The 26,879-nt window shown below is 45.3% G+C and overlaps 1 protein-coding gene across 2 annotated transcripts in view; it reads right to left on the reverse strand.

Moving 5' to 3' along the window:
- Positions 1 to 26,879, reverse strand: part of bckdhb (branched chain keto acid dehydrogenase E1 subunit beta) — a 372,243-nt gene that overhangs the window by 245,807 nt on the left and 99,557 nt on the right. For both annotated transcript variants that reach the window (XM_068026695.1, XM_068026696.1), the window contains exon 5: positions 14,157 to 14,312. In XM_068026695.1, the coding sequence (XP_067882796.1) occupies positions 14,157 to 14,312 (156 nt within the window). The remainder of the gene's footprint in view (positions 1 to 14,156; positions 14,313 to 26,879) is intronic.

Genomic DNA, 26,879 nt, shown 5'->3' on the forward strand with positions numbered 1-26,879 from the left:
GTAGGATTAAGGAAAATCCCAAGGCGTTCTACACTTATGTGAGGAACAAGAGGATGGTCAGAGTGAGGGTAGGGCCGATCAGGGATAGTGGAGGGAACCTGTGCCTGGAGTCGGAGGTGGTAGGGGAGGTCCTAAATGAATATTTTGCTTCAGTATTCACTAGTGAGAGGGACCTGGTCGTTTGTGAGGACAGCGTGAAACAGGCTGATATGCTCGAACAGGTTGATGTTAAGAGGGAGGACGTGCTGGAAATTTTGAAAGACATGAGGACAGATAAGTCCCCGGGGCCAGACGGGATATACCCAAGGATATTACGGGAAGCGAGGGAAGAGATTGCCGCGTCTTTGGCGATGATCTTTGCGTCCTCACTGTTCACTGGAGTAGTACCAGATGATTGGAGGGTGGCAAATGTTATTCCCTTGTTCAAGAAAGGGAATAGGGATAACCCTGGGAATTATAAACCAGTCAGTCTTACGTCGGTAGTGGGAAAACTATTGGAGAGGATTCTGAGAGACAGGATTTATGATTATTTGGAAAAGCATAGTTTGATTAGAGACAGTCAGCATAGCTTTATAAAGTGGGTGAGCTTGCAGCATGGGTTGGTACCTGGGATCTCGATGTTGTGGCCATTTCGGAGACATGGGTAGAGCAGGGGCAGGAATGGATGTTGCAGGTTCCGGGATTTAGATGTTTCAGTAAGAAGGGAATTTATTTATACTTTTATATTTCAACTTGTGTGTTAATAAGCTTTGCATCTTCATTGAATAAGTCTTGTTTTATAATAAATTAATAATTTTGATGTTTATTGAAGAAACCTGGTTAGTGGATTTGTATTCTGAAATGGACAAAAGTTTATAATTGGCCATATCCATAACTGGTTAAAATATTTTAAAATATATTTTGTGACCAGTAGAGTAGTGGGATTAGAGGGAGACAGCGCACTCCTCCAACCTCAGTTGTAACACTAGAGTAGATAAGGAAAAACTGTTAGCATTGGCCGAAGGATCTAGAAGCAGAGGACACCGATTAAAGGTGACTGGCAAAAGAACCAGAGACGCCATGAGGAAAAGCTTTTTACGCAGCGAGTGGTTAGGATCTAGAATGCTGTGCCTAAGAGTGCAGTGGAGGTAGATTCAATTGAGACCTTCAAAAGAGAATTGAAAAATATCTGAAGAGAAAAAATTTGCAGGGCCACGGGGAAAAAGCAGGGAGTTGGACTAGGTGAGTTGCTCTTGCAGAGAGTCAGCACAGACACGATGGGCCAAATGGCCTCCTTCTCTGTTGTAAACATTCTATGATTACAGGAAGGAGTAAAAAGATTTGCATTGGCCACATTTTACCCACATCCCTATTCAAAATGTTGCCTGTCGCCAATGCTGGCCACACTTCACCATCTCCCACACAAAATGAAAAAACAATAAAGACAAGTTGGAAGAGGTCCATGGCCGGAATTTTACAGCGGGGCAGAAGACCCACCTACCAGCCAAAAAGGCAACGCTGAGCCTGTCTCCACCGGGCCTGGCAGCCTCACAGTGATTTTACATGACCTTGGCCCTTAATTGGCCTCAGGCAGGGCTTCCACCAATCAGCGGGCTGGCAGCTCTCAGTCCGAGCAGCGCCAGCGGGAGCAGTGGCCACACTGGGACTGCACCTAGTGAGAGGAGCCAGCATGGACCAGGCCCTGGAATTAAGATAACTGTGTGGGACCTCGCCAAGGACAATCAGCGGGGCCCTGGCGAGGGGGGGGGGGGTTGTGGGGCGGGGGAATGTGCTCCAGTGGGGGCGGCTTGTGCCGTGGGGGAGCCCTATGTGGGGCACAGAGTGCCCCATCAGGAGGGTCAGCCCCCCAGTCTGCAAAGAGGCTGCCAGGTTTTACTGGACAGCCTCCTGCCACTGGTAATATACCAGCGGCGGCAGGAGAAAGCCCATAAGTGTCAATTAATTGGCTACTTAAGGGCCTTAATTGGCCTGGGGCAGGTGGGCCGTTTGTCACCTCCCCTACTGCTCAGAAAATTGCAACAGGGGTAGGAAGGTGATGGGAACGGCACCCCCTGCCTCCCACTCAATTTTATGCCACCACCCACACCCAACCCCCAGCCCCTTCAGCCTGCTCCCGCAGGGGGCATAAAATTCCGGCCCATATTCTCTGACTTATTCTGTGCATTTGGAGGTAGTTGGGGGGGTGGGGAATCATGTTAAAAGACTTGCGCCCAGTTCGTTTGGAATAGGTTACTTCCTGAGTCACTATCATGTCACATCTGAATCACACCAGGCAGAACACCTGGAATTGATTTTACATTAGAATATTTATACAGTTCTACATTTGCCACTTTTATTTTTCAGTCCTCCCAGTGCTAGATGGCAGCGCTATATCTCCAAGGCCCATTTCCCACATCCACTCTAGGTGATGATGTCCTTAACACTTACTGAAGTTTGGCAAGTTTTTTCCCTTCTCACTCAGCTAAGTTTTATTTCCATTCTTTTCTACCTCAAGCAATTTTAACGTACAATTAATTTTACATCTTGGCTCGTCTTGTCCTCACAGTTCATAGCGGAAATCACAGGTTCTAATAAAGTTTACTCTACTACTATCCAAAAAATAGGTGAGCATAGGAGGACCACTACTCGCACAGTGACCTAATTATAGAAACTAGGGTTTCTCTTCAATTCCTGGATGTTAACATAACACCAGATATTGCGCATTTAAAGTCACTCTGGTTTAAAAGGAACACGGTTACACGGAAGGTAAATGCTGACATGAACTGGTTGGGCCAAATGGCCCGTTTCCATGTTGTAACTTTTGTGTGTTGGTCTTTATCGCTGAGCATGAGAGTAATAGCGGACCGACTTGTTTATAGATTGACAGGCGAGTGAAGTATCCCGTATATGGCTTGTATTTGTTTTAGCTCCACCTTCATATTACTTGTTTGAACTAAGTGTTCTTTCTACCAATACTTATCACATTGCAATATCTAATAACTACAACAATTCACTTTTCATCTACTTCCATAGGAATGGGTGGGTGAAGGGGAGAGAGGAAACAACAGTGCACAGTCTGGAACATTTCAAACATCTGAGACACAAATTAGTTAAGCATTTTGAAGATACAGAGCAGATATTCCAATATTCGATGAATTTAGAGATTTTAACACCATTAGTCATCAGTCTTAAAATATTCAATCACACTATGTTGGAAACAATTGCCAATCTGAAAAATGAGCAGGTACCAATTTTTTGGCCTGTTTCCTACCCCTTGGTTGCATCTTAACACTTTCATCACTTACATATGAATCCATAATCAGCTAGAATTACTGTGGGATATTTAGCAGCCAAAGAACAGAGCCAGACTGTATCAAACACAAGTTGGCAAACTGCCAAAATCAGCTATGACATTTGTCAGTGAAAGACCTTGTGGCGCCAGTAATTAAAGATGTCAAAAATTATTGAATGGGGTTTTTCCTTGTGCACAAAAAGATAAGAAACTTAGAATTTAGCTTTAAAAATAACAGCAACGTCTTTTATCCTTTATCTACGCCCCTGGCATCTTCCCATCATGCAATGCATGACTTTAATTTTCATCCATGCAACTTGAGCATCGTATGCCTGCAAAATAAAAACTGATGGAAGGGGTCATCGACTGTGCTATCAAGTGGCAAGTATTCACCAATAACCTCATCACCAATGCTCATTTCGGATTCTGCCAGGACTAGTTGGATTTGGACTTCAATACAGCCTTAGTCCAAACATGGGCAAAAGAGCTAAATTCCAGTGGTAAGGCGGGAGTCACTGCCCTTGAAATCAAGGCAGCACTTTATCAAGCATGGCATTAAGGAGCCCTAGTAAAAATGGAATCGGTGAAAGCTCTCCACTGGTTGGAGTCATATCTAGCGCAAAGGAAGATGGCTGTGGTTGTTGAAAGCCAATCATCTCAGCCCCAGGAGATCACTGCAGAGTGTGCAGATTGCAAGCTGAAGTGGCGTTTCAAGTTTGGTGAGTGGGGATTTTAAATGTTGTTATCTTTATAAAAGTCTGGTCTGCAGTTAGCATTTAACTGGGATTTACCCTCTAGTTTAAAGTAGGGTTAAGAAAGTAAAGTAGGTTTCTTACAGTCTTAGGCAGGGATTAACAGACAGACACAAGCTGAGAAATGTTAGCATGCACATAGAGAATTATTTAAGGAATAATGCCCATATCCTTTAAAAAATGCACCTCTAATTTTTTTTGAAAATCTTAAAGCTATACAATGTTTTGCCTCAAGATTGGACTGGCTTCTTCACTACATTTCTCAAGGCTTAAAACTGATGTAGCAAAGCATTTTTTTTTGTTTAACTTCTACTTCAATGTATTTAATACAAACTAAATGCTTAGTTTCACAAATGCAGATGTAAACAGTAGAGTCAATTTTTGTGAAGTGAACACGAACATTGTGAAAACAGTCACATCAGAAAGTTACAGTTTTTATTCTTTCATGCGGTGCGGGCATCGCTTGCAAGGTCATTATTTGTTGTCCATCCCTAATTGCCCTTGAGGGCAGTTCAGAGTCAACCACACTGCTGTGGGCCTGGAGTCACATTTAAGACCAGGTAAGGATGGCAGATTTCCTTCCCTAAAGGACATTAGTGAACCAAATGGGTTTTTACAACAATCGATGATAGTAATGGTACCATTACTGAGACCAGCTTTCAGTTACAAACTTTTATGAATAAATTGAATTTAAATTCCACCAGCTGTCATGGTAGGATTTGAACCCATGTCCCCAGGGCATTAGCTTGGGCCTTTGGATTACTAGTCCAGTGACATTACCAGTACACCATAGTCTCCCTTATACATTTGGTTTACAGATTTAAATTGAACCAGAGATTTTTCTGAAATAAACTTTTATTATTGTAAAACAGCTACAAATTCATAGGTTGGTGAAATAAATATTCGCTGTACATAAGTTTACAGAAAATGGATGCATACAATTTGAGCTTTATGTAAAAGTAAATAGTGTAATCTATACACAAAAACAAACAAATAATCCATGAACTCAGCACACTTTTGGATGAAATCAGATTATTTCCTGCAGAAAGGCATCAGTCACAATAGTTTAATTCTGAATATCTATGGGAAGAACAGGGGTAAATGGTGAGCCTGAAGTTAATGCTTTACTTGAACACCTATATAAGGAAGTTAAACCTAAATACATGCATCAAGCTAAACTAGAGGTTGTTAATTCTGATTTGTAATCAACCCAAAAGCTTTTCAAAGTGCTAAATGGTTTGAAGTTTTTAGTGCACTTAAAATTTAATCTAAAACACTGGGTACTTTTGAAAAAGAATATTCAGAGCGCCATAAAAAATCTAATCCATAGTTTCTAGGAAGTATGCAACAATTTGTAGATTGATTGTAAACAAATGCCCAACTTTTTCATGAAAGCAAATTGAAGCATCAAATTATCTTTCATGTGATATGCATACAATACTAAACCAAGAAAGGGAATACTACTACATGGTTGGTACACTGTGCGAGTATCAAACCCTCCCAAGCTCTAGGACAGCCCACCAGAAGCAAAGAAAATCATCCTGTACTAATTTCAGGAACATGCCTTGAACTAAATCCTCGACTGAACCAGTGTATTATTTACCATCCCTACTCCACCACCCTCCATTTCTCTCGAGCCTTCTAAAATTGTGCTCGGTTCTGTGCTATGGGTTGGTATGGAGATTGAGTGGGACCGGCACAGTTTAAAAGAGCAGCAGCAGCGAAGCTGAGTGGGACCAGCACAGGGAGTGGAGAGCAGTCAGACCTGTGTGAGAGCAGTTCAGGCGCGTGGAGTTTTGAAAAAGTAGTCAACAGTGACATCACAGGAAAACTGCAAGGTGACTGGTTGGCAAGTAACTGCCGTCAGGGAATAGCTCTAAATAGCTGGCTTAGTAACTAAGGTAAGAAAGGTCTACAGTTTATTTTCATATATAGTAAGTAGTGTTTTTTAGGGAGTTCTGTAGTAACGAGGACCAGGGAAAAAGGGCCCTAGAGTAATTGATAATAAGCATCTTCAAAAAGGTTTAATTTAAAGGGTTAAGTCATGGCAGGAGAGCTCAAAGCCGCGGTGTGCTCCTCGTGCTCTATGTGGGAAGCTGGGAGCAATTCCAGTGTCCGGGACCAGCATGTGTGCAGGAAGTGTCTCCAGCTGCAGCTCCTGGAAGCCCGGGTTCCAGAGCTGGCGTGGCGGCTGGGGACACTGTGGAGCATCCATGAGGCAGAGAGTATCATGGATAGCACATATAGAGAGGTGGTCACAATGCAGGCTCAGGCTCCACAGGCAGGAAGGGAATGGGTGACCACCAGGCAGAGCAAGAGGACTAGGCAAGCAGTGCAGGAATCTCCTGTGGCTATTCCCTTGCAAAACAGATATACTGCTTTGGATACTGTTGGGGGGAGTGGCCTCTCAGGGGAAAGCTGCAACAGCCCAATTAGTTGCACCAGGGTTGGCTCTGCAGCACAGTGGAGGAGTAAAAAGTGTGGGAATGCAATAGTTATAGGGGATTCAATTGTAAGGGGAATAGACAGGCGTTTCTGTGACCACAAACCAGACTCCAGGATGGTATTTTGCCTCCCTGGTGCTCGGGTCAAGGATGTCTCAGAGGACATTCTGAAGGGGGAGGGTGAACAGCCAGTAGTCGTGGTACACATTGGTGCAAACGACGTAGGTAAAAAAATAAGGTCCTAAAAGCAGATAAATATATATTAATGATTTAGATGAGGGAACTAAATGTAATATCTCCAAATTTGCAAATGACACAAAACTGGGTGGGAGGCTGAGTTGTGAGGAGGTTGCAGAGGGCCTTCAGGGTGATTTGGACAAGTTGAATGAATGGGCTAATGCATGGCAGATGCAGTAAAATGTGGATAAATGTGAGGTTTACTAAAGAAGTTGAAGAGCTTGTCAAGAGGAAGAAGAAGGCTTATGTTAGGATGAGACGTGAAGGCTCAGTTAGGGCGCTTGAGAGTTACAAGCTAGCCAGGAAGGATCTAAAGGGAGAGATAAGAAGAGCAAGGAGAGGACACGAGAAGTCATTGACGGATAGGATCAAAGAAAACCCTAAGGCTTTCTATAGGTATATCAGGAATAAAAGAATGACCAGAGATAGGTTAGGGCCAATCAAGGATAGTAGTGGGAAGTTGTGTGTGGAATCGGAGGAGATAGGGGAAGTGTTAAATGAATATTTTTCGTCAGTATTTACAGTGGAGAAAGAAAATGTTGTCGAGGAGAATACTGAGATACAGACTACTAGGCTAGATGGGATTGAGGTTCACAAGGAGGAGGTGTTAGCAATTTTGGAAAGTGTGAAAATAGATAAGTCCCCTGGGCCAGATGGGATTTATCCTAGGATTCTCTGGGAAGCCAGGGAGGAGATTGCAGAGCCTTTGTCCTTGATTTTTATGTCGTCATTGTCGACAGGAAGTGTGCTGGAAGACTGGAGGATAGCAAATGTTGTCCCCTTGTTCAAGAAGGGGAGTAGAGACAGCCCTGGTAATTAGAGACCCGTGAGCCTTACTTCGGTTGTGGGTAAAATGTTGGAAAAGGTTATAAGAGATAGGATTTATAATCATCTTGAAAAGAATAAGTTCATTAGAGATAGTCAGCACGGTTTTGTGAAGGGTAGGTCGTGCTTCACAAACCTTATTGAGTTTTTTGACAAGGTGGCCAAACAGGTGGATGAGGGTAAAGCCGTGGATGTGGTCTATATGGATTTCAGTAAGGCGTTTGATAAAGTTCCCCACGGTAGTCTATTGCAGAAAATACAGAAGTATGGGATTGAAGGTGAATTAGTGCTTCGGATCAGAAATTGGCTAGCTGAAAGAAGACAGAGGGTGGTGGTTGATGGTAAATGTTCATCCTGGAGTATAGTTTCTAGTGGTGTACCGCAAGGATCTGTTTTGGGGCCACTGCTGTTTGTCATTTTTATAAATGACCTGAAAGAGGGTGTAGAAGGGTGGGTTAGTAAATTTGCAGATGACACGAAGGTCGGTGGAGTTGTGGATAGTGCCGAAGGATGTTGTAGGTTACAGAGGGACATAGATAGGCTGCAGAGCTGGGCTGAGAAATGGCAAATGGAGTTTAATGCAGAAAAATGTGAGGTGATTCACTTCGGAAGGAGTAACAGGATTGCAGAATACTGGGCTAATGGGAAGATTCTTGGTAGTGTAGATGAGCAGAGAGATCTTGGTGTCCAGGTACATAAATCCCTGAAAGTTGCCACCCAGGTTAATAGAGCTGTTAAGAAGGCATATGGTGTGTTAGCATTTATTAGTAGGGGGATCGAGTTTAGGAGCCACGAGGTCATACTGCAGCTGTACAGAACTCTGGTGCGGCCGCACCTGGAGTATTGCGTGCAGTTCTGGTCACCGCATTATAGGAAGGATGTGGAAGCTTTGGAAAAGGTGCAGAGGAGATTTACTAGGATGTTGCCTGGTATGGAGGGAAGGTCTTACGAGGAAAGGCTGAGGGACTTGAGGTTGTTTTCGTTAGAGAGAAGGAGGAGAAGAGGTGACTTAATAGAGACATATAAGATAATCAGAGGGTTGGACAGGGTGGATAGTGAGAGCCTTTTTCCTCGGATGGTGATGGCAAACACGAGGGGACATAGCTTTAAGTTGAGGGGTGATAGATATAGGACAGATGTCAGAGGTAGTTTCTTTACTCAGAGAGTAGTAGGGGCGTGGAACGCCCTGCCTGCAACAGTAGTAGACTCGCCAACTTTAAGGGCATTTAAGTGGTCATTGGATAGACATATGGATGAAAATGGAATAGTGTAGGTCAGATGGTTTCACAGGTCAGCGCAACATCGAGGGCTGAAGGGCCTGTACTGCGCTGTAATGTTCTATGTTATCCACTTTGGTAGCAAAAACAGGAAGGCAGATTATCTGAATGGCTATAAACTGAGAGAAGGGAATATGCAGTGAGACCTGGATGTTCTCGAACACCAGGCGCTGAAGGTAAGCATGCAGGTGCAACAGGCGGTAAAAAAGGCAAATGGTATGTTGGCCTTCATAGCGAGAGGATTCGAGTACAGGAGCAGGGATGTTTTGCTGCAATTATACAGGGCCTTGGTGAGGCCACACCTGGAATAGTGTGCGCAGTTTTGGTCTCCTTATCTGAGGAAGGATGTTCTTGATATAGAGGGAGTGCAGCAAAGGTTTACCAGACTGATTCCTGGGATGATGGGACTGACGTATGAGGAGAGATTGAGTCGGTTAGGATTATATTCGCTGGAGTTCAGAAGAGTGAGGGGGGATCTCATAGAAATCTATAAAATTCTAACAGGACTTGACAGGGTAGATGCAGGAAGGATGTTCCCGATGGTGGGGGAGTCCAGAATCAGGGGTCATAGTCTAAGGATACGGGGTAAACCTTTCAGGACTGAGATGCGGAGAAATTGCTTCACCCAGAGAGTGGTGAGCCTGTGGAATTCACTACCACAGGAAGCAAACATTGTATGTTTTCAAGAAGGAGTTAGATATAGCTCTTGGAGCGAAAGGGATCAAAGTATATGGGGGCAAAGCGAGAACAGGTTACTGAGCTGGATTATCAGCCATGATCATAATGAAAGGTAGAGCTGGTTCGAAGGGCTGAATGGCCTACTCCTGCTTCTGTTTTCTAAGAACAAAGAACAAAGATAATTTACAGCACAGGAACAGGCCCTTCGGCCCTCCAAGCCTGCGCCGATCCAGATCCTCTCTCTAAACATGTCGCCTATTTTCTAAGCTTCTGTATCTCTTTTCTTCCTGCCCATTCATGTATCTGTCTAGATACATCTTAAAAGACTCCATCGTGCCCGCATCTACCACCTCCGCTGGCAATGCGTTCCAGGTGCCCACCACCCTCTGCGTAAAGAACTTTCCACGCATATCCCCCCTAAACTTTTCCCCTTTCACTTTGAACTCGTGTCCTCTAGTAATTGAAACCCCCACTCTGGGAAAAAGCTTCTAGCTATCCACCCTGTCTATACCTCTCATGATTTTGTACACCTCAATCAGGTCCACCCTCAACCTCCATCTTTCTAATGAAAATAATCCTAATCTACTCAACCTCTCTTCATAGCTAGAGCCCTCCATACCAGGCAACATCCTGGTGAACCTCCTCTGCACCCTTTCCAAAGCATCCACATCCTTTTGATAATGTGGCGACCAGAACTGTACGCAGTATTCCAAATGTGGCCGAACCAAAGTCCTATACAACTGTAACATGACCTGCCAACTCTTGTACTCAATGCCCCGTCCGATGAAGGAAAGCATGCCGTATGCCTTCTTGACCACTCTATTTACCTGCGTTGCCACCTTCAGGGAACAGTGGACCTGAACACCCAAATCTCTCTGGACATCAATTTTCCCCAGGACTTTTCCATTTACTGTATAGTTCACTCTTGAATTGGATCTTCCAAAATGCATCACCTCGCATTTGCCCTGATTGAACTCCATCTGCCATTTCTCTGCCCAACTCTCCAATCTTAGTGTCGTCTGCAAATTTGCTGATCAGTCCACCTATACTTTCCTCCAAATCATTAATGTATATCACAAACAACAGTGGTCCCAGCACGGATCCCTGTGGAACACCACTGGTCACACGTCTCCATTTTGAGAAACTCCCTTCTACTGCTACTCTCTGTCTCCTGTTGCCCAGCCAGTTCTTTATCCATCTAGCTAGTACACCTTGGACCCCATGCACCTTCACTTTCTCCATCAGCCTGCCATGGGGAACCTTATCAAACGCCTTACTGAAGTCATTGTATATGACATCGACAGCCCTTCCGTCATCAATCAACTTTGTCACTTCCTCAAAGAATTCTATTAAGTTGGTTAGACATGACCTTCCCTGCACAAAACCATGTTGCCTATCACTGATGAGCCCATTTTCTTCCAAATGGGAATAGATCCTATCCCTCAGTATCTTCTCCAGCAGCTTCCCTACCACTGACGTCAGGCTCACCGGTCTATAATTTCCTGGATTATCCCTGCTACCCTTCTTAAACAAGGGGACAACATTAGCAATTCTCCAGTCCTCCGGGACCTCACCCGTGTTTAAGGATGCTGCAAAGATATCTGTTAAGGCCCCAGCTATTTCCTCTCTCGCTTCCCTCAGTTACCTGGGATAGATCCCATCCGGACCTGGGGACTTGTCCACCTTAATGCCCTTTAGAATACCCAACACTTCCTCCCTCCTTATGCCGACTTGACCTAGAGTAATCAAACATCTGTTCCTAACCTCAACATCCGTCATGTCCCTCTCCTCGGTGAATACCGATGCAAAGTACTCGTTTAGAATCTCACCCATTTTCTCTGAGCCCAAGCATAACATTCCTCCTTTGTCCTTTAGTGGGCCAATCCTTTCTCTAGTTACCCTCTTTCTCCTTATATATGAATAAAAGGCTTTGGGATTTTCCTTAACCCTGTTTGCTAAAGATATTTCATGACCCCTTTTAGCCCTCTTAATTCCTCGTTTCAGATTGGTCCTACATTCCCGATATTCTTTCAAAGCTTTGTCTTTCATCAGCCGCCTAGACCTTATGTATGCTTCCTTTTTCCTCTTAGCTAGTCTCACAATTTCACCTGTCATCCATGGTTCCCTAATCTTGCCATTTCTATCCCTCATTTTCACAGGAACATGTCTCTCCTGCACGCTAATCAACCTCTCTTTAAAAGCCTCCCACATATCACATGTGGATTTACCTTCAAACAGCTGCTCCCAATCTACATTTCCCAGCTCCTGCTGAAATTTGGTATAGTTGGCCTTCCCCCAATTTAGCACTCTTCCTTTAGGACCACTCTCGTCTTTGTCCATGAGTATTTTAAAGCTTACGGAATTGTGATCACTATTCCCAAAGTAGTTCCCTACTGAAACTTCAACAACCTGGCCGGGCTCATTCCCCAACACCAGGTCCAGTATGGCCCCTTCCCGAGTTGGACTATTTACATACTGCTCTAGAAAACCCTCCTGGATGTTCCTTACAAATTCTGCTCCATCTGGACCTCTAACATTAAGCGAATCCCAGTCAATGTTGGGAAAATTAAAATCTCCTATCACCACCACCCTGTTGCTCCTACATCTTTCCATAATCTGTTTACATATTTGTACCTCTATCTCACGCTCGCTGTTGGGAGGCCTGTAGTACAGCCCCAACATTGTTACCGCACCCTTCCTATTTCTGAGTTCTGTCCATATTGCCTCACTGCTCGAGTCCTCCATAGTGCCCTCCTTCAGCAAAGCTGTGATATCCTCTTTGACCAGTAATGCAACTCCTCCACCCCTTTTACCTCCCTCTCTATCCCGCCTGAAGCATCGATATCCTGGGATATTTAGTTGCCAATCATGCCCTTCCCTCAACCAAGTCTCAGTAATAGCAATAACATCATACTCCCAGGTACTAATCCAAGCCCTAAGTTCATCTGCCTTACCAACTACACTTCTTGCATTAAAGCAAATGCACCTCAGACCACCAGTCCCTTTATATTCATCATCTGCTCCCTGCCTGCTCTTCCCCTTAGTCACACTGACTTCATGATCTAGTTTCTTAATGGCTTTTGTTACTACCTCCTCACTGTCAACTGACCTCAATTGGTTCCCATCCCCCTGCCACATTAGTTTAAACCCTCCCCAACAGCGTTAGCAAAAGCACCTCCAAGGACATCGGTTCCAGTCCGGCCCAGGTGTAGACCGTCCAATTTGTAATAGTCCCACCTCCCCCAGAACCGGTCCCAATGTCCCAAAAATCTGAACCCCTCCTTCCTGCACCATCTCTCAAGCCACGCATTCATCCTGACTATTCTTTCATTTTTACTCTGACTATCACGTGGCACTGGTAGTAATCCTGAGATTACTACCTCTGAGGTCCTACTTTTTAACTTGGCTCCTAACTCCCTAAACTCTGCTTGTAGGACCTCATCCCGTTTTTTACCTATATCATTAGTGCCTATGTGCACAATGACAACTGGCTGTTCACCCTCCCCCTTTAGAATGTTCTGCAGCCGATCTGAGACATCCCTGACCCGTGCACCTGGGAGGCAACATACCATTCGGGAGCCTCGTTTTCGACCACAGAACCGCCTGTCTACTCCCCTTACAATCGAATCCCCTACGACTATAGCCCTTCCACTCTTTTTCCCGCCCTTCTGAGCAGCAGAGCCAGCCACGGTGCCATGGACCTGGCTACTGCTGCCTTCCCCTGGTGAGCCATCTCCCTCAACAGTATCCAAAACGGTATACTTGTTTTGGAGGGAGATGACCGCAGGGGACTCCTGCGCTGCCTTCCTGCTCTTTCTCTGCCTTTTGGTCACCCATTCCCTTTCTCCCTCAGCAATCCTAATCTGCGGTGTGACCAATTCACTAAACGTGCTATCCACGACCTCCTCAGCATCGCGCATGCTCCAAAGTGAGTCCATCCGCAGCTCGAGAGCCGTCATGCGGTCTAACAAGAGCTGCAGCTGGACACACTTCCTGCACGTGAAGGAGACAGGGTCATCAGCCATGTCCCTGAGCTCCCACATTGAGCAAGAGGAGCATGATACGGGTCTGAGATCTCCTGCCATTTTTAATCTTAAGTTTAAACTTAGTTAAATGAAAAAGGAACGAAAAGTTTTTACCAATCACAATAAAACCAGAGAAATCGAAAAAGCCTTACCTTATAAACACCCCACCGAGTCCTTTTTTTTTTGGTTAGAGGAGGAGGGCGGGTGGGAGACACTACAAGTGTGGTGTCTCGGGTTCAGAAACCGCCCAAATATATAGTGTTTTACTTACCCAGCAGCCCCCTGGCCTCCGCCGAAAAACAAAAGGAAATTAAATTTACTTTCAAACTGACTTTCCCAGCTGCTCACTCGCTCACACGCTGCTCCCGAAAAAGCTGCTGCACTGAAAGGAAAGTTATTTTAAACCGCCCAAATATATAGTGTTTTACTTACCCAGCAGCCCCCTGGCCTCCGCCGAAAAACAAAAGGAAATTAAATTTACTTTCAAACTGACTTTCCCAGCTGCTCACACGCTGCTCCCGAAAAAGCTATGTTTCTATGTATCTAAGTTGAAATAGCCCAAAATTATTTTAACTACTTAATTTACAAAGATGAAAATAAAGTTGTCCTGTCACTTACATTTCTTCGCCAAAAGTTTGAATGCTCACCTTAACTCCAGGAATATGAGAAAAGAAAGCCTCAGGAGTCTGAGAATGATACAGCGATCCATGACCAACACACCCCCAAGGTGCTCGAATTGTTAAACTTCCACAGTCAAATAAGTTCCCAGAGCGATAGCGATACTTAGCAGCTTCATTAACAATCTGCAAATAAAATATTTGAAGTGAAAACTACAGTTTAATTTTAATATCTCAGTAAACCTGCTCTAGAATTTATTTTTGTTGATACACGTACAATAGGAAAGTAGTGGCCTTCCAACATTAAAATGGCTGAAAAATTAAATACAGAATATTCAGCACAAACTTCCAATTTACAAATGGTACAACTTGTGCTAAGTAACATGGTGCATGTTGGGAGGACATTAGTTCAAGCCCATGATTCCCTATGAGAGAAACTAAAAGACAGAAGTAAAATAAAAAGTGGTCTAAAGTAAGTTTTAACCTTTACAAGCAATCTCAAAACACACTTCCTCATCATTCAAAACCGTACTGTCATGCAGGCCCATACCTGCCAAGAATGAGGCACATTGGTTTTGTCGTATGAACATTGATTTTGAACTGTTGCTGGAGTGAGGAAATTACTTGTTGAACAGATCAGCCATGGCTGAAAAAAACATTTGCATACTCACAGGCGGTGCTTATGTAGACAAAGGGCCATTCCGTGACACATTCAATCCACAATGGATGTTGATCACCAGACAGTGAGGGGGTGGGGTAGCGCATTCCAGGGCCTGCTGGGGTGATGCAATCCACAGGGGCCAGGACTGGCTGGATCAGCTGGTCACATGACTAACTGGCTGTTCTAGGGGTTTTCTGAACTAGCCACAGAGTGTTTGAATTCAGAAAGACTGTTTGCGCCTGGACTGAGAAGCCTCTCCTGTTTGCTCCCATCGCTTTCTCACAAGCCTCTGAATCCAGTGAAGACACATGAACCCCAGAGAGAAAAGTCTCCTACAGCGAACAAGGTTTAAGAAGAAATAAAACCAAAAAGTGCTGGAAATACTCAGCAGGTCTGGCAGCATCTGTGGAGAGAGAACCAAAATTAACGTTTCAGGTCAGTGACCTTTCATCAGGTTGAAGAAGAATACTGGGCCCCAATGAAAAGTAAGACCTACTTACAATCAAGGACTCTACAGTGAGCACAAACAACAGTAACAAAAACTCTTCAGACAGTGCCTCAAACTTTTCCACTTTATTTTTCTTCTCTCTTCTGTCTCTATTTGCATGTGTGTATCACATGTGCATGCTCGCATGTCGTGTATTCATAGGCATCAACGGATTTAGAGTTCAAGTTTAATAAATTTCAACCTTTCTTCTTTAAACCTAAGAAAACCTGTTTGTGCTGGTTTCTTTGCCTTATAATTGGAAAGCGGTGAACAAGGATTCACCAAGGGGCAGCTAAAAACATGGTGTGTTTAAAATTAAACCCTGTTATGGTAAGACCAGGTGAAGGCTGAGAGGGACCCCTAGACACCTTTCTTACCTGGTCCTAATAGTACCAATGTCCAATTTCTGCACATCTGTACTGCTGTTTTCATAAGACAGCAAACGTAGAAGAAATAGACCAGGAAAGAGAATGGAAGCAGCAGAAGCTTTGACAGATTTCTCTCAAAATAACATTTTGGAAAACAGTATGTGAATAGTTTGAGACATGTTATGAGATTAGCGTGGCATGCTTGCAAAGAACTGGTGATTTTGGACCAGTGATTCATAAACCTTTCAACCATTAGGTTTTTCGTGTCGTGTACAAGTTTGCAGCAGATTAATTGATAGAGATTGATTGCTATAATTAGTCAAAAACTACAATATCATTGCATCATGTGAAAACCAGGATGGCAGAAGGCAAACTAAATAGACTTCTGTCTTTATTTTTCATCTAGTAATGCCTATGTTACAAATGAAGTTAGATGAAATCTACAAAACAGGGGCAAATCAAATGTAATATAGTACAGCATGTTCAAAAAAATCAACAAGCATACTTTATGGATATCATAGAAATTGTTAAAGAAAAAAAAATAGATCTAAGGTGTCAGTGAATTGGTACTTAACATGCCAAGTCATTATAGTACAGCAATCTACAAGGTGACTATGTTCAACTATGTTCCCAAACCAGCAGATTTGGAATGAGTACATAATGCTGCACACCAGAGCTCAGATAAGAAATATTGGAAATGGAAGTAGTACAGGGTAAATTCACCAGAATGATACCAAAGCTTAAAGGGTTAAATTACAAGGCCAGGCCACATTAACTTAGTTGTATTTCCCTGAGTTTAGAAGGTTGAGGGATGATCCAATCATAGGGTCTAAGAACGATAAAAGGATTTGATAGGATTGATGCAAAGAAACTATTTCCTCTGGCGGGGGAACCTTAAACTAAGTCCCAGATTTTGAAATTAAAGCCAGGCCATATAGGGTTGGAACCAGGAAACAATTTGTCCACACAAATGGTAGTGGAAATCTGGAACTCACTCTGCAAAAAACTGTGGATGCTAGGTCAATTGACATTTGCAAGACTGAGATCGCTAGTTATTTTACACACACAAGCAAGTTATGTTCACCTTGGGATCTGATAATTTCCTTATGTCAATTATAACAGGCAACAAGGAGCTAATGAAAGTGGTACTTTTGCACATTACTGACTTTATTCTTTTGGGCCTCCTTATCTCGAGAGACAATGGATATGCGCCTGGAGGTGGTCAGTGGTTTGTGAAGCAGCGCCTGGAGTGGCTATAAAGGCCAATTCTGGAGTGACAGGCTCTTCCACAGGTGCTGCAGAGAAATTTGTTTGTTGGGGCTGTTGCACAGTTGGCTCTCCCCTTGCGCCTCTGTCTTTTTTCCTGCCAACTACTAAGTCTCTTCGACTCGCCACAATTTAGCCCTGTCTTTATGGCTGCCCGCCAGCTCTGGCGAATGCTGGCAACTGACTCCCACGACTTGTGATCAATGTCACACGATTTCATGTCGCGTTTGCAGACGTCTTTATAACGGAGACATGGACGGCCGGTGGGTCTGATACCAGTGGCGAGCTCGCTGTACAATGTGTCTTTGGGGATCCTGCCATCTTCCATGCGGCTCACATGGCCAAGCCATCTCAAGCGCCGCTGACTCAGTAGTGTGTATAAGCTGGGGGTGTTGGCCGCTTCAAGGACTTCTGTGTTGGAGATATAGTCCTGCCACCTGATGCCAAGTATTCTCCGAAGGCAGCGAAGATGGAATGAATTGAGACGTCGCTCTTGGCTGGCATACGTTGTCCAGGCCTCGCTGCCGTAGAGCAAGGTACTGAGGACACAGGCCTGATACACTCGGACTTTTGTGTTCCGTGTCAGTGCGCCATTTTCCCACACTCTCTTGGCCAGTCTGGACATAGCAGTGGAAGCCTTACCCATGCGCTTGTTGATTTCTGCATCTAGAGACAGGTTACTGGTGATAGTTGAGCCTAGGTAGGTGAACTCTTGAACCACTTCCAGAGCGTGGTCGCCAATATTGATGGATGGAGCATTTCTGACATCCTGCCCCATGATGTTCGTTTTCTTGAGGCTGATGGTTAGGCCAAATTCATTGCAGGCAGACGCAAACCTGTCGATGAGACTCTGCAGGCATTCTTCAGTGTGAGATGTTAAAGCAGCATCGTCAGCAAAGAGGAGTTCTCTGATGAGGACTTTCCGTACTTTGGACTTCGCTCTTAGACGGGCAAGGTTGAACAACCTGCCCCCTGATCTTGTGTGGAGGAAAATTCCTTCTTCAGAGGATTTGAACGCATGTGAAAGCAGCAGGGAGAAGAAAATCCCAAAAAGTGTGGGTGCGAGAACACAGCCCTGTTTCACACCACTCAGGATAGGAAAGGGCTCTGATGAGGAGCCACCATGTTGAATTGTGCCTTTCATATTGTCATGGAATGAGGTGATGACACTTAGTAGCTTTGGTGGACATCCGATCTTTTCTAGTAGTCTGAAGAGACCACGTCTGCTGACGAGGTCAAAGGCTTTGGTGAGATCAATGAAAGCAATGTAGAGGGGCATCTGTTGTTCACGGCATTTCTCCTGTATCTGACGAAGGGAGAACAGCATGTCAATAGTCGATCTCTCTGCACGAAAGCCACACTGTGCCTCAGGGTAGACGCGCTCGGCCAGCTTCTGGAGCCTGTTCAGAGCGACTCGAGCAAAGACTTTCCCCACTATGCTGAGCAGGGAGATTCCACGGTAGTTGTTGCAGTCACCGCGGTCACCTTTGTTTTTATAGAGGGTGATGATGTTGGCATCGCGCATGTCCTGGGGTACTGCTCCCTCGTCCCAGCACAGGCATAGCAGTTCATGTAGTGCTGAGAGTATAGCAGGCTTGGCACTCTTGATTATTTCAGGGGTAATGCTGTCCTTCCCAGGGGCTTTTCCGCTGGCTAGGGAATCAATGGCATCACTGAGTTCCGATTTGGTTGGCTGTATGTCCAGCTCATCCATGACTGGTAGAGGCTGGGCTGCATTGAGGGCAGTCTCAGTGACAGCATTCTCCCTGGAGTACAGTTCTAGGTAGTGCTCAACCCAGCGGTCCATCTGTTTGCGTTGGTCAGTGATTATGTCCCCCGATTTAGATTTGAGGGGGGTGATCTTCTTGATGGTTGGCCCAAGAGCTCTCTTCATGCCATCATACATTCCTCTGATGTTTCCGGTGTCTGAGGCCAGCTGAATATGACTGCATAGGTGTTGCCAGTAGTCGTTTGCGCAACGCCTAGCTGTTCTTTGTGCAGTACTTCTGGCTGCTTTAAGTGCTGCGGATGTTAAATCGCTGGGGGCTTTCTTGTAGTTCAAAAGTGCAATGCGCTTAGCGGCTATGACAGGTTCCAGCTCTTCATTATGAGATTGAAACCAGTCTGCATTTCTCTTCGCACTTTTGCCGTAGGTGGTCAAAGCTGACTCATTGATGGCGTCTCTGATGTGGGCCCACTTGGTCTCAGCATCCCCTGTGGGAGTGTTTTGAAGGGCTGTTACAAGTGAATTTAGAAATTTTTGTAACAGCTGTGGGTGAGAAATTCTGCTCGTGTTGATGCGCGGGTGGCCCTTCTGCTTGGAATGATGCAACTTCTTTGGTCTGAGTCTAACCTTGCTGCACACCAGGGAGTGGTCGGTGTCGCAGTCCGCACTGTGGAAGCTGCGTGTGATTTGAACACTGTTTAAGGCGGCTCGCCTTGTGACAATGAGGTCTAGCTGGTGCCAACGACGTGATCTTGGGTGCCTCCATGAAACCTGGTGACAGGGTTTAGTGTGAAAGAACGAGTTGGTAATGCAGAGGTTATGATAGGTACACAACTCAAGCAGTCTCTGCCCGTTCTCATTCATCCTTCCAACGCCATAGCGCCCAAGGCAGGAGGGCCATGAGTCATGGTCGGCCCCAACCCTGGCATTAAAGTCCCCCAGCAGGAATAGGTGTTCGGTGTTGGGGATGCTGCTAATGATGTTATGGAGTTGTTCATAGAACTGGTCTTTAGCTTCAGGTGCGGAGCAGAGTGTTGGAGCATAGATGCTGAGTAAGTGTACTGGACCAGAGGTGGTGAGCAGTCGGATGGACAGTATGCGTTCCGAGCCATTTGAGGGAGGCTCTATCATGCTGAGCAAGGAGTTTCTGATGGCGAAGCCCACTCCATGCTGTCTTGGTTCTTCAGGATCCCTGCCCTGCCAGAAGAAGGTGTAGTCTTGCTCTGCTAGAGAGCCACTCGCGGGGAGGCGAGTCTCCTGAAGTGCTGCAATGTCCACATTGAATCTACTGAGCTCGTTGTTAATGATGGCGGTCTTCCGAGAATCGTTGATTTGTGTAAGGTCTTCCGACAGGCCAGGACACATAGTTCTGACGTTCCAGCTTGCAAAGCGAAGGGCTGGTACCTTCTTTCCTTTTTTCATGTTGTTTGGTGCGGTGTATCAGTCCACCTTTCGGGCAATGACCCTGAGCTCCAAGCACCCATTGAAGCAGGCAGACTGTGGCGGGACAGAACCTTATTGACCGGGGGCTGCCCGGTTTGAGGCGGGCGGTAGCTGTCCAGTGAGGTGCAATGACCTCTCCCACCGACAAAGGCAACCCGTGGCGCCCAGTTTCTACGCCAATTTATCTGGACTTATAACCCGTAACTGCTGCCTTCCGTGTTGTTTCAGTCGCTGTGAGGCAACTATGGAGTGACCTCTCCATGGCGCATGCCTGGGCAAATTTATGGGGGTTGAGAGTTGCCCAGTCGTCAAAACCCCCCTCTCGGCCTTTCTGGTGGGGTCCAAAGGAGTGCAGGACACGACGTTTGGCACCAGTATGGCTGCAGGAACTGCCGGAAACATGCCAAAGGTGACACATGACCGCCTACGGGGTTCCGCTCCGGATTTTCTGTTAGGGTTTACTCCCTTAGCCTTGGTCTCTCCCGAGATGCCCACAAGGCAGTGGGGTTGTTGGGGCCCCTACACAGGTGTAGGATGGTGCCGGTGGGAGGAGGGGATGCAAGGGGGAGGGGTAGAGGGAGGGGGTGGGGGGGGGTGCAGGGGAAGGGGGTGGGGGGGGTGCAGGGGAAGGGGGTGCGGGGTGAAGATGGTGCGAGGGGGGGGCGGGCTGGGACGGGGTTGTGAGGGGGTGAGCTGAGAGGGTGGAGCAGGGAAGGGGACGGGGGTGGGGGGGGGGGGGTGGAAGGGGTGGAATCTGGTGCAGGTAATAAGCCATTTCCTCAGTGCCCACCATCGACGTCCGGAAAGCTCATCCACGTCCTTCGGGAGGTGAAGCATCATTTGGCAGACTTAGAGGTGATTACATTTGCTAAGGGTTTTTTTTTGCAGTGGTTTAAATAAAGGCATGCAGCATTGCCGACAGTGCGCTGCAGATGCTCTCCGAGCCATCTCCCGCGGGCGCTTTGAAGTTGCGGCCGGGGGGTCCGTTCGTGGATGTTTTGGGTGTTCGGGGCACCTTTTCACAGGACTTCTCTCGGGTCCCGCAGCTCCTTCTTCACCTCAATGGACTTACCGCATGCCGTGGCTGCAGACACACTGGACTGTGAAGACAGCAGGATCGGAGATTAAAGTATCGGCAGCTGTTCTCGTCAGTTTCATCCGGATCAATTTCATTGAGAAAACAAAGAGCAGGTGTGGCTGGGGGAGGGCAGTGGGCCCTGGTAACATACACTAAACTAACTGTTAGCCTTTAGATAGGGCTAAAATGAACTGATTTAAAGAGCCAGGGGAATTTAAACAGTTTAAGAGGGCAGATTGGGGGAGAAAACGTTAGGGATGGGAGCAGATGGCCATGGATAGAGTTGAACAGCAAGGGAGCTTCCTAGGGAGCTTCCAGCCCAGGAGCCATCTTGAACTCTCTAATCTGACTTTATACAAGATAGAATATTAGCTTTGGCCCAATCCACATAAGGTATCTTTCTTTACAGAGCTGTATCACTAGATTTTGAACTTTATACTATTCACTATGTAACCAGCTCCAAGGTACGTGCCTAAATGTAATGTATTCATGTTTGCTAACAATGGAAAAGTAAGCGTTAAGGAGAACACAAGGAGGCCGCAGAGTGATAGATAGATTGGGTGAGTGGGTGGATGGAATAAAATGTGGCAAAGTGTGAATTAATCCACTTTGGTAGGAAAAATAATAAAGTAGAATATTTTTTAAATGGTGAGAGACTGAGAAATGTGTGCATTTAGAGGGACCTGGGTGTCCTTGCACATTAATCACAGAAAGTTAACATGCAGATACAGCAATTAGGAAAGTAAATGGTATATTAGCTTACGTTACAAAGAGATTGGAGTATAAGAGCAAAGAAGTCTTACTACAATTGTGCGGGGCATTGGTTAAGGCCACACCTGAAGTACTGTGTTCGTCTCCCTACCTATGGAAGGACATAAAAACAAAATACTGCAGATGCTGGAAATACTCGGCAGGTCAGGCAGCATTGGTGGAGAGTGAAGCAGAGTTAACGTTTCAGGTCTGTGACCTTTCATCAGAACTGGCAAAGGTTAGAAAATAATTAGGTTCTAGATCCTTTCACGAGTGGGAACAGTTTCTCTCTTTCTACTCTGTCCAGACGCCTCATGATTTTGAATACCTCTATCAAATCACCTCTCAACCTTCTCTTCTGCAAGGAAAACAATCCTAACTTTTCCAATCTATCTTCATAACTGAAGTTCTTCATCCCTGAAACCATTCTCGTGAATCTTTTCTGCACTCTCTCCAATGCCCTCACATCTTTCCTCAAGTGCAGCACCCAGAACTGGACGCAATACTCCAGCTGAGGCCAAATTAGTGCCTTATACAGTTCAACATAACTTCCTTGCTCTTGCATTCTATGCCTCTATTATTAAAGCCCAGGATATTGAATGCTTTATTAACTGCTCTCTTAACCTGTCCTGCCACCTTCAATGACTTATGTACATATACACCGTGGCCCCTCTGCTCCTGCATCCCCTTTAAAATTGTGCCCTTTATTCTTTATTCTCTCTACATGTTATTCCTACCAAAATGAATCACCTCACATTTCTCTGCATTGAACTTCATCTACCACCTGTCTGCCCATTCCACCAACTTGTCTATGTCCTTTTGAAGTTCTACACTATCCTCCTCACAGTTCACAATGCTTCCAAGTTTAGTATCATCTGCAAACTTTGAAATTGTGCCCTGTACACCAAGGTCTAGGTCATTAATATATATCAGAAAAAGCAAGGTTCCCAACACTGACCCCTGGGGAACTCCAATACAAACCTTCCTCCACCCCGAAAAATATCAATTAACCACGACTCTTTGTTTCCTGTCACCCAGCCAATTCCATATCCATGTTGCCACCGTCCCTTTTATTCCATGAGCTACAAGTTCTTACACAAGTCTGTTGTGTGGCACTGTATCAAATGCCTTTTGAAAGTCCACATACATCACATCAACAGCATTGCCCTCATCAACCCTCTCTGTTTCCTCCTCAAAATACTCCAGCAAGTTAGTTAAACATGATTTTCCCTTAAGAAATCCATGCTGGCTTTCCTTAATTAACCCACATTTGTCCAAGTGACGATTAATTTTGTCCCAAATTATTTTTTCTAGAAGTTTCCCCACCACCGAAGTTAAAGTGACTGGACTATAGTTGCTGGGCTTATCTTGGCACCCTTTTTTGAACAAGGGTGTAACATTTGCAATTCTCCAGTCCTCTGGCACCACCCCCGAGTCTAAGGAAGACTGAAAAATTATGGCCAGTGCCTCTGCGATTTCCACCCTCATTTCCCTTAGTATCCTTGGATGCATCTCATCCGGTCCTGGTGCTTTATCCACTTTAAGTACAGACAGCCTATGAAATACATCCTCTTATTCAATTATAAACACCTCTTTCACCATTGCCTGGGTTGCATTTTCTTCCTTGGTAAAGACAGAGGCAAAGTATTTGTTCAATACCTCAACTATGCCCTGTGCCTCCAAGTGTAAATCCCCTCTATGGCCCACTCTTCCTTTTACTATTTATATATCTATTGAAAACTTTGGGATTTCCTTTAATACTAGCTGCCAGTCTCTTTTCATGCTCTGTCTTTGTTTCTCTTATTTGCCTTTTCACATCACCTCTGGACCTTCTATATTCAACCTGGTTCTCAATAATATTTTCTACCTGGCATCTGTCATAAGCACACTTTTTCTTCTGTATTTTAATCTCTACCTCTTTTGTCATCCAGGGAGCTCTGGATTTGTTTGCCCTACCTTTCCCCTTTGAACAAACATACCTTGATTGTGTCCAAACTATCTCTTCTTTGAAGGTAGACCATTGGTCAGCTACTGGTTTTCCTGCCAACTTTTGACTCCAATTTATTCGCCCCAGCTGCATCCTTACCCCATTGAAGTTGGCTTTTCCCCAGTTAATTATTCCTACTCTGGATTGTTCTTTGTCCTTTTCTATAGTCAGCCTAAACCTTATCATACAATGATCACTGTCCCCTAAATGGTCTCCTACTGATACTTGATCTACTTGGCCCACCTCATTCCAAAGAACCAGGTCTAGCAGTGCCTCCTTTCTCGTTGGACTAGCAACATACTGTAGAAAATTTTCCTGAACGCACTCCAGGAACTCTTGCCCTTCACTGTCCTTTACACTACCATTATCCCAGTCTATTAGAATTAGAATTAGAATTAGAATTAGAATATTACAGCGCAGTACAGGCCCTTCGGCCCTCGATGTTGCGCCGATCATCTGACCTACACTATTCCATTTACATCCATATGTCTATCCAATGACCACTTAAATGCCCATAAAGTTGGCGAGTCTACTACTGTTGCAGGCAGGGCGTTCCACGCCCCTACTACTCTCTGCGTAAAGAAACTACCTCTGACATCTGTCCTATATCTTTCACCCCTCAACTTAAAGCTATGTCCCCTCGTGTTTGCCATCCTCATCCGAGGAAAAAGACTCTCACTATCCACCCTATCTAACCCTCTGATTATCTTGTATGTCTCTATTAAGTCACCTCTCCTCCTCCTTCTCTCTAACGAAAACAACCCCAAGTCCCTCAGCCTTTCCTCGTAAGACCTTCCTTCCATACCAGGCAACATCCTAGTAAATCTCCTCTGCACCCTTTCCAAAGCTTCGACATCCTTCCTATAATGCGGTGACCAGAACTGCACGCAATACTCCAGGTGCGGCCTCACCAGAGTTTTGTACAGCTGCATCATGACCCCGTGGCTCTGAAACCCGATCCCCCTACTAATAAAGGCTAACACACCATATGCCTTCTTAACAGCCCTATTAACCTGGGTAGCAACTTTCAGGGATTTATGTACCTGGATACCAAGATCTCTCTGCTCATCTACACTACCAAGAATCTTCCCATTAGCCCAGTACTCTGCATTGCTGTTACTCCTTCCAAAGTGAATCACCTCACACTTCTCCGCATTAAACTCCATTTGCCATCTCTCAGCCCAGCTCTGCAGCCTATCTATGTCCCTCTGTACCCTACAACACCCTTCGACACTATCCACAACTCCACCGACCTTCGTGTCATCCGCAAATTTACTAACCCACCCTTCTACACCCTCATCCAGGTCGTTTATAAAAATGACAAACAGCAGTGGCCCCAAAACAGAACCTTGCGGTACACCACTAGTAACTAAACTCCAGGATGAACATTTGCCATCAACCACCACCCTCTGTCTTCTTTCAGCTAGCCAATTTCTGATCCAAAGCTCTAAATCACCTTCAACCCCATACTTGCGTATTTTCTGCAATAGCCTACCGTGGGGAACTTTATCAAACGCCTTACTGAAATCCATATACACCACATCCACGGCTTTACCCTCATCCACCTGTTTGGTCACCTTCTCGAAAAACTCAATAAGGTTTGTGAGGCACGACCTACCTTTCACAAAACCGTGCTGACTATCGCAAATGAACTTATTCTTTTCAAGATGATTATAAATCCTGTCTCTTATAACCTTTTCCAACATTTTACCCACAACCGAAGTAAGGCTCACAGGTCTATAATTACCAGGGCTGTCTCTACTCCCCTTCTTGAACAAGGGGACAACATTTGCTATCCTCCAGTCCTCCGGCACTACTCCTGTCGACAATGACGACTTAAAGATCAACAACAACGGCTCTGCAATCTCCTCCCTGGCTTCCCAGAGAATCCTAGGATAAATCCCATCTGGCCCAGGGGACTTATCTATTTTCACTCTTTCCAAAATTGCTAACACCTCCTCCTTGTGAATCTCAATCCCATCTAGCCTAGTAGGCTGTATCTCAGTAATCTCCTCGGCAACATTTTCTTTCTCTACTGTAAATACTGACGAAAAATATTAATTTAACGCTTCCCCTATCTCCTCTGATTCCGCACACAACTTCCCACTACTATCCTTGATTGACCCTGTTCTAACTCTTATCATTCGTTTATTCCTGATATACCTATAGAAAGCCTTAGGGTTTTCTTTGATCCTATCCGCCAATGACTTCTCGTGTCCTCTCCTTGCTCTTCTTAGCCCTCCCTTTAGATCCTTCCTGGCTAGCTTGTAACTCTCAAGCGCCCTAACTGAGCCTTCACGTCTCATCCTAACATAAGCCGCCCTCTTCCTCTTGACAAGCGCTTCAACTTCTTGAGTAAACCACGGCTCCCTTGCTCGACAACTTCCTCCCTGCCTGACAGGTACATACTTATCAAGGACACGCATTAGCTGCTCCTTGAATAAGCTCCACATTTCGTTTGTGCCCATCCCCTGCAGTTTCCTTCCCCATCCTACACATCCTAAATCTTGCCTAATCGCGTCATAATTTCCTTTCCCCCAGCTATAATTCTTGCCCTGCGGTATATACCTGTCCCTGCCCATCGCTAAGGTAAACCTAACCGAATTGTGATCACTATCGCCAAAGTGCTCACCTACATCTAAATCAAACACCTGGCCGGGTTCATTACCCAGTACCAAATCCAATGTGGCATCGCCCCTGGTTGGCCTGTCCACATACTGTGTCAGAAAACCCTCCTGCACACACTGGACAAAAACAGACCCATCTAAAGTACTCGAACTATAGTATTTCCAGTCAATATTTGGAAAGTTAAAGTCCCCCATAACCACTACCCTGTTACTCTCGCTCCTGTCGAGAATCATCTTCGCTATCCTTTCCTCTACATCTCTGGAACTATTCGGACGTCTATAGAAAACTCCCAACAGGGTGACCTCTCCTCTCCTGTTTCTAACCTCGGCCCAGACTACCTCAGTAGACGAGTCCTCAAA

This window comes from Heterodontus francisci, chromosome 3 (genome assembly GCF_036365525.1).
Source record: "Heterodontus francisci isolate sHetFra1 chromosome 3, sHetFra1.hap1, whole genome shotgun sequence".
Classification (NCBI taxonomy): domain Eukaryota; kingdom Metazoa; phylum Chordata; class Chondrichthyes; order Heterodontiformes; family Heterodontidae; genus Heterodontus; species Heterodontus francisci.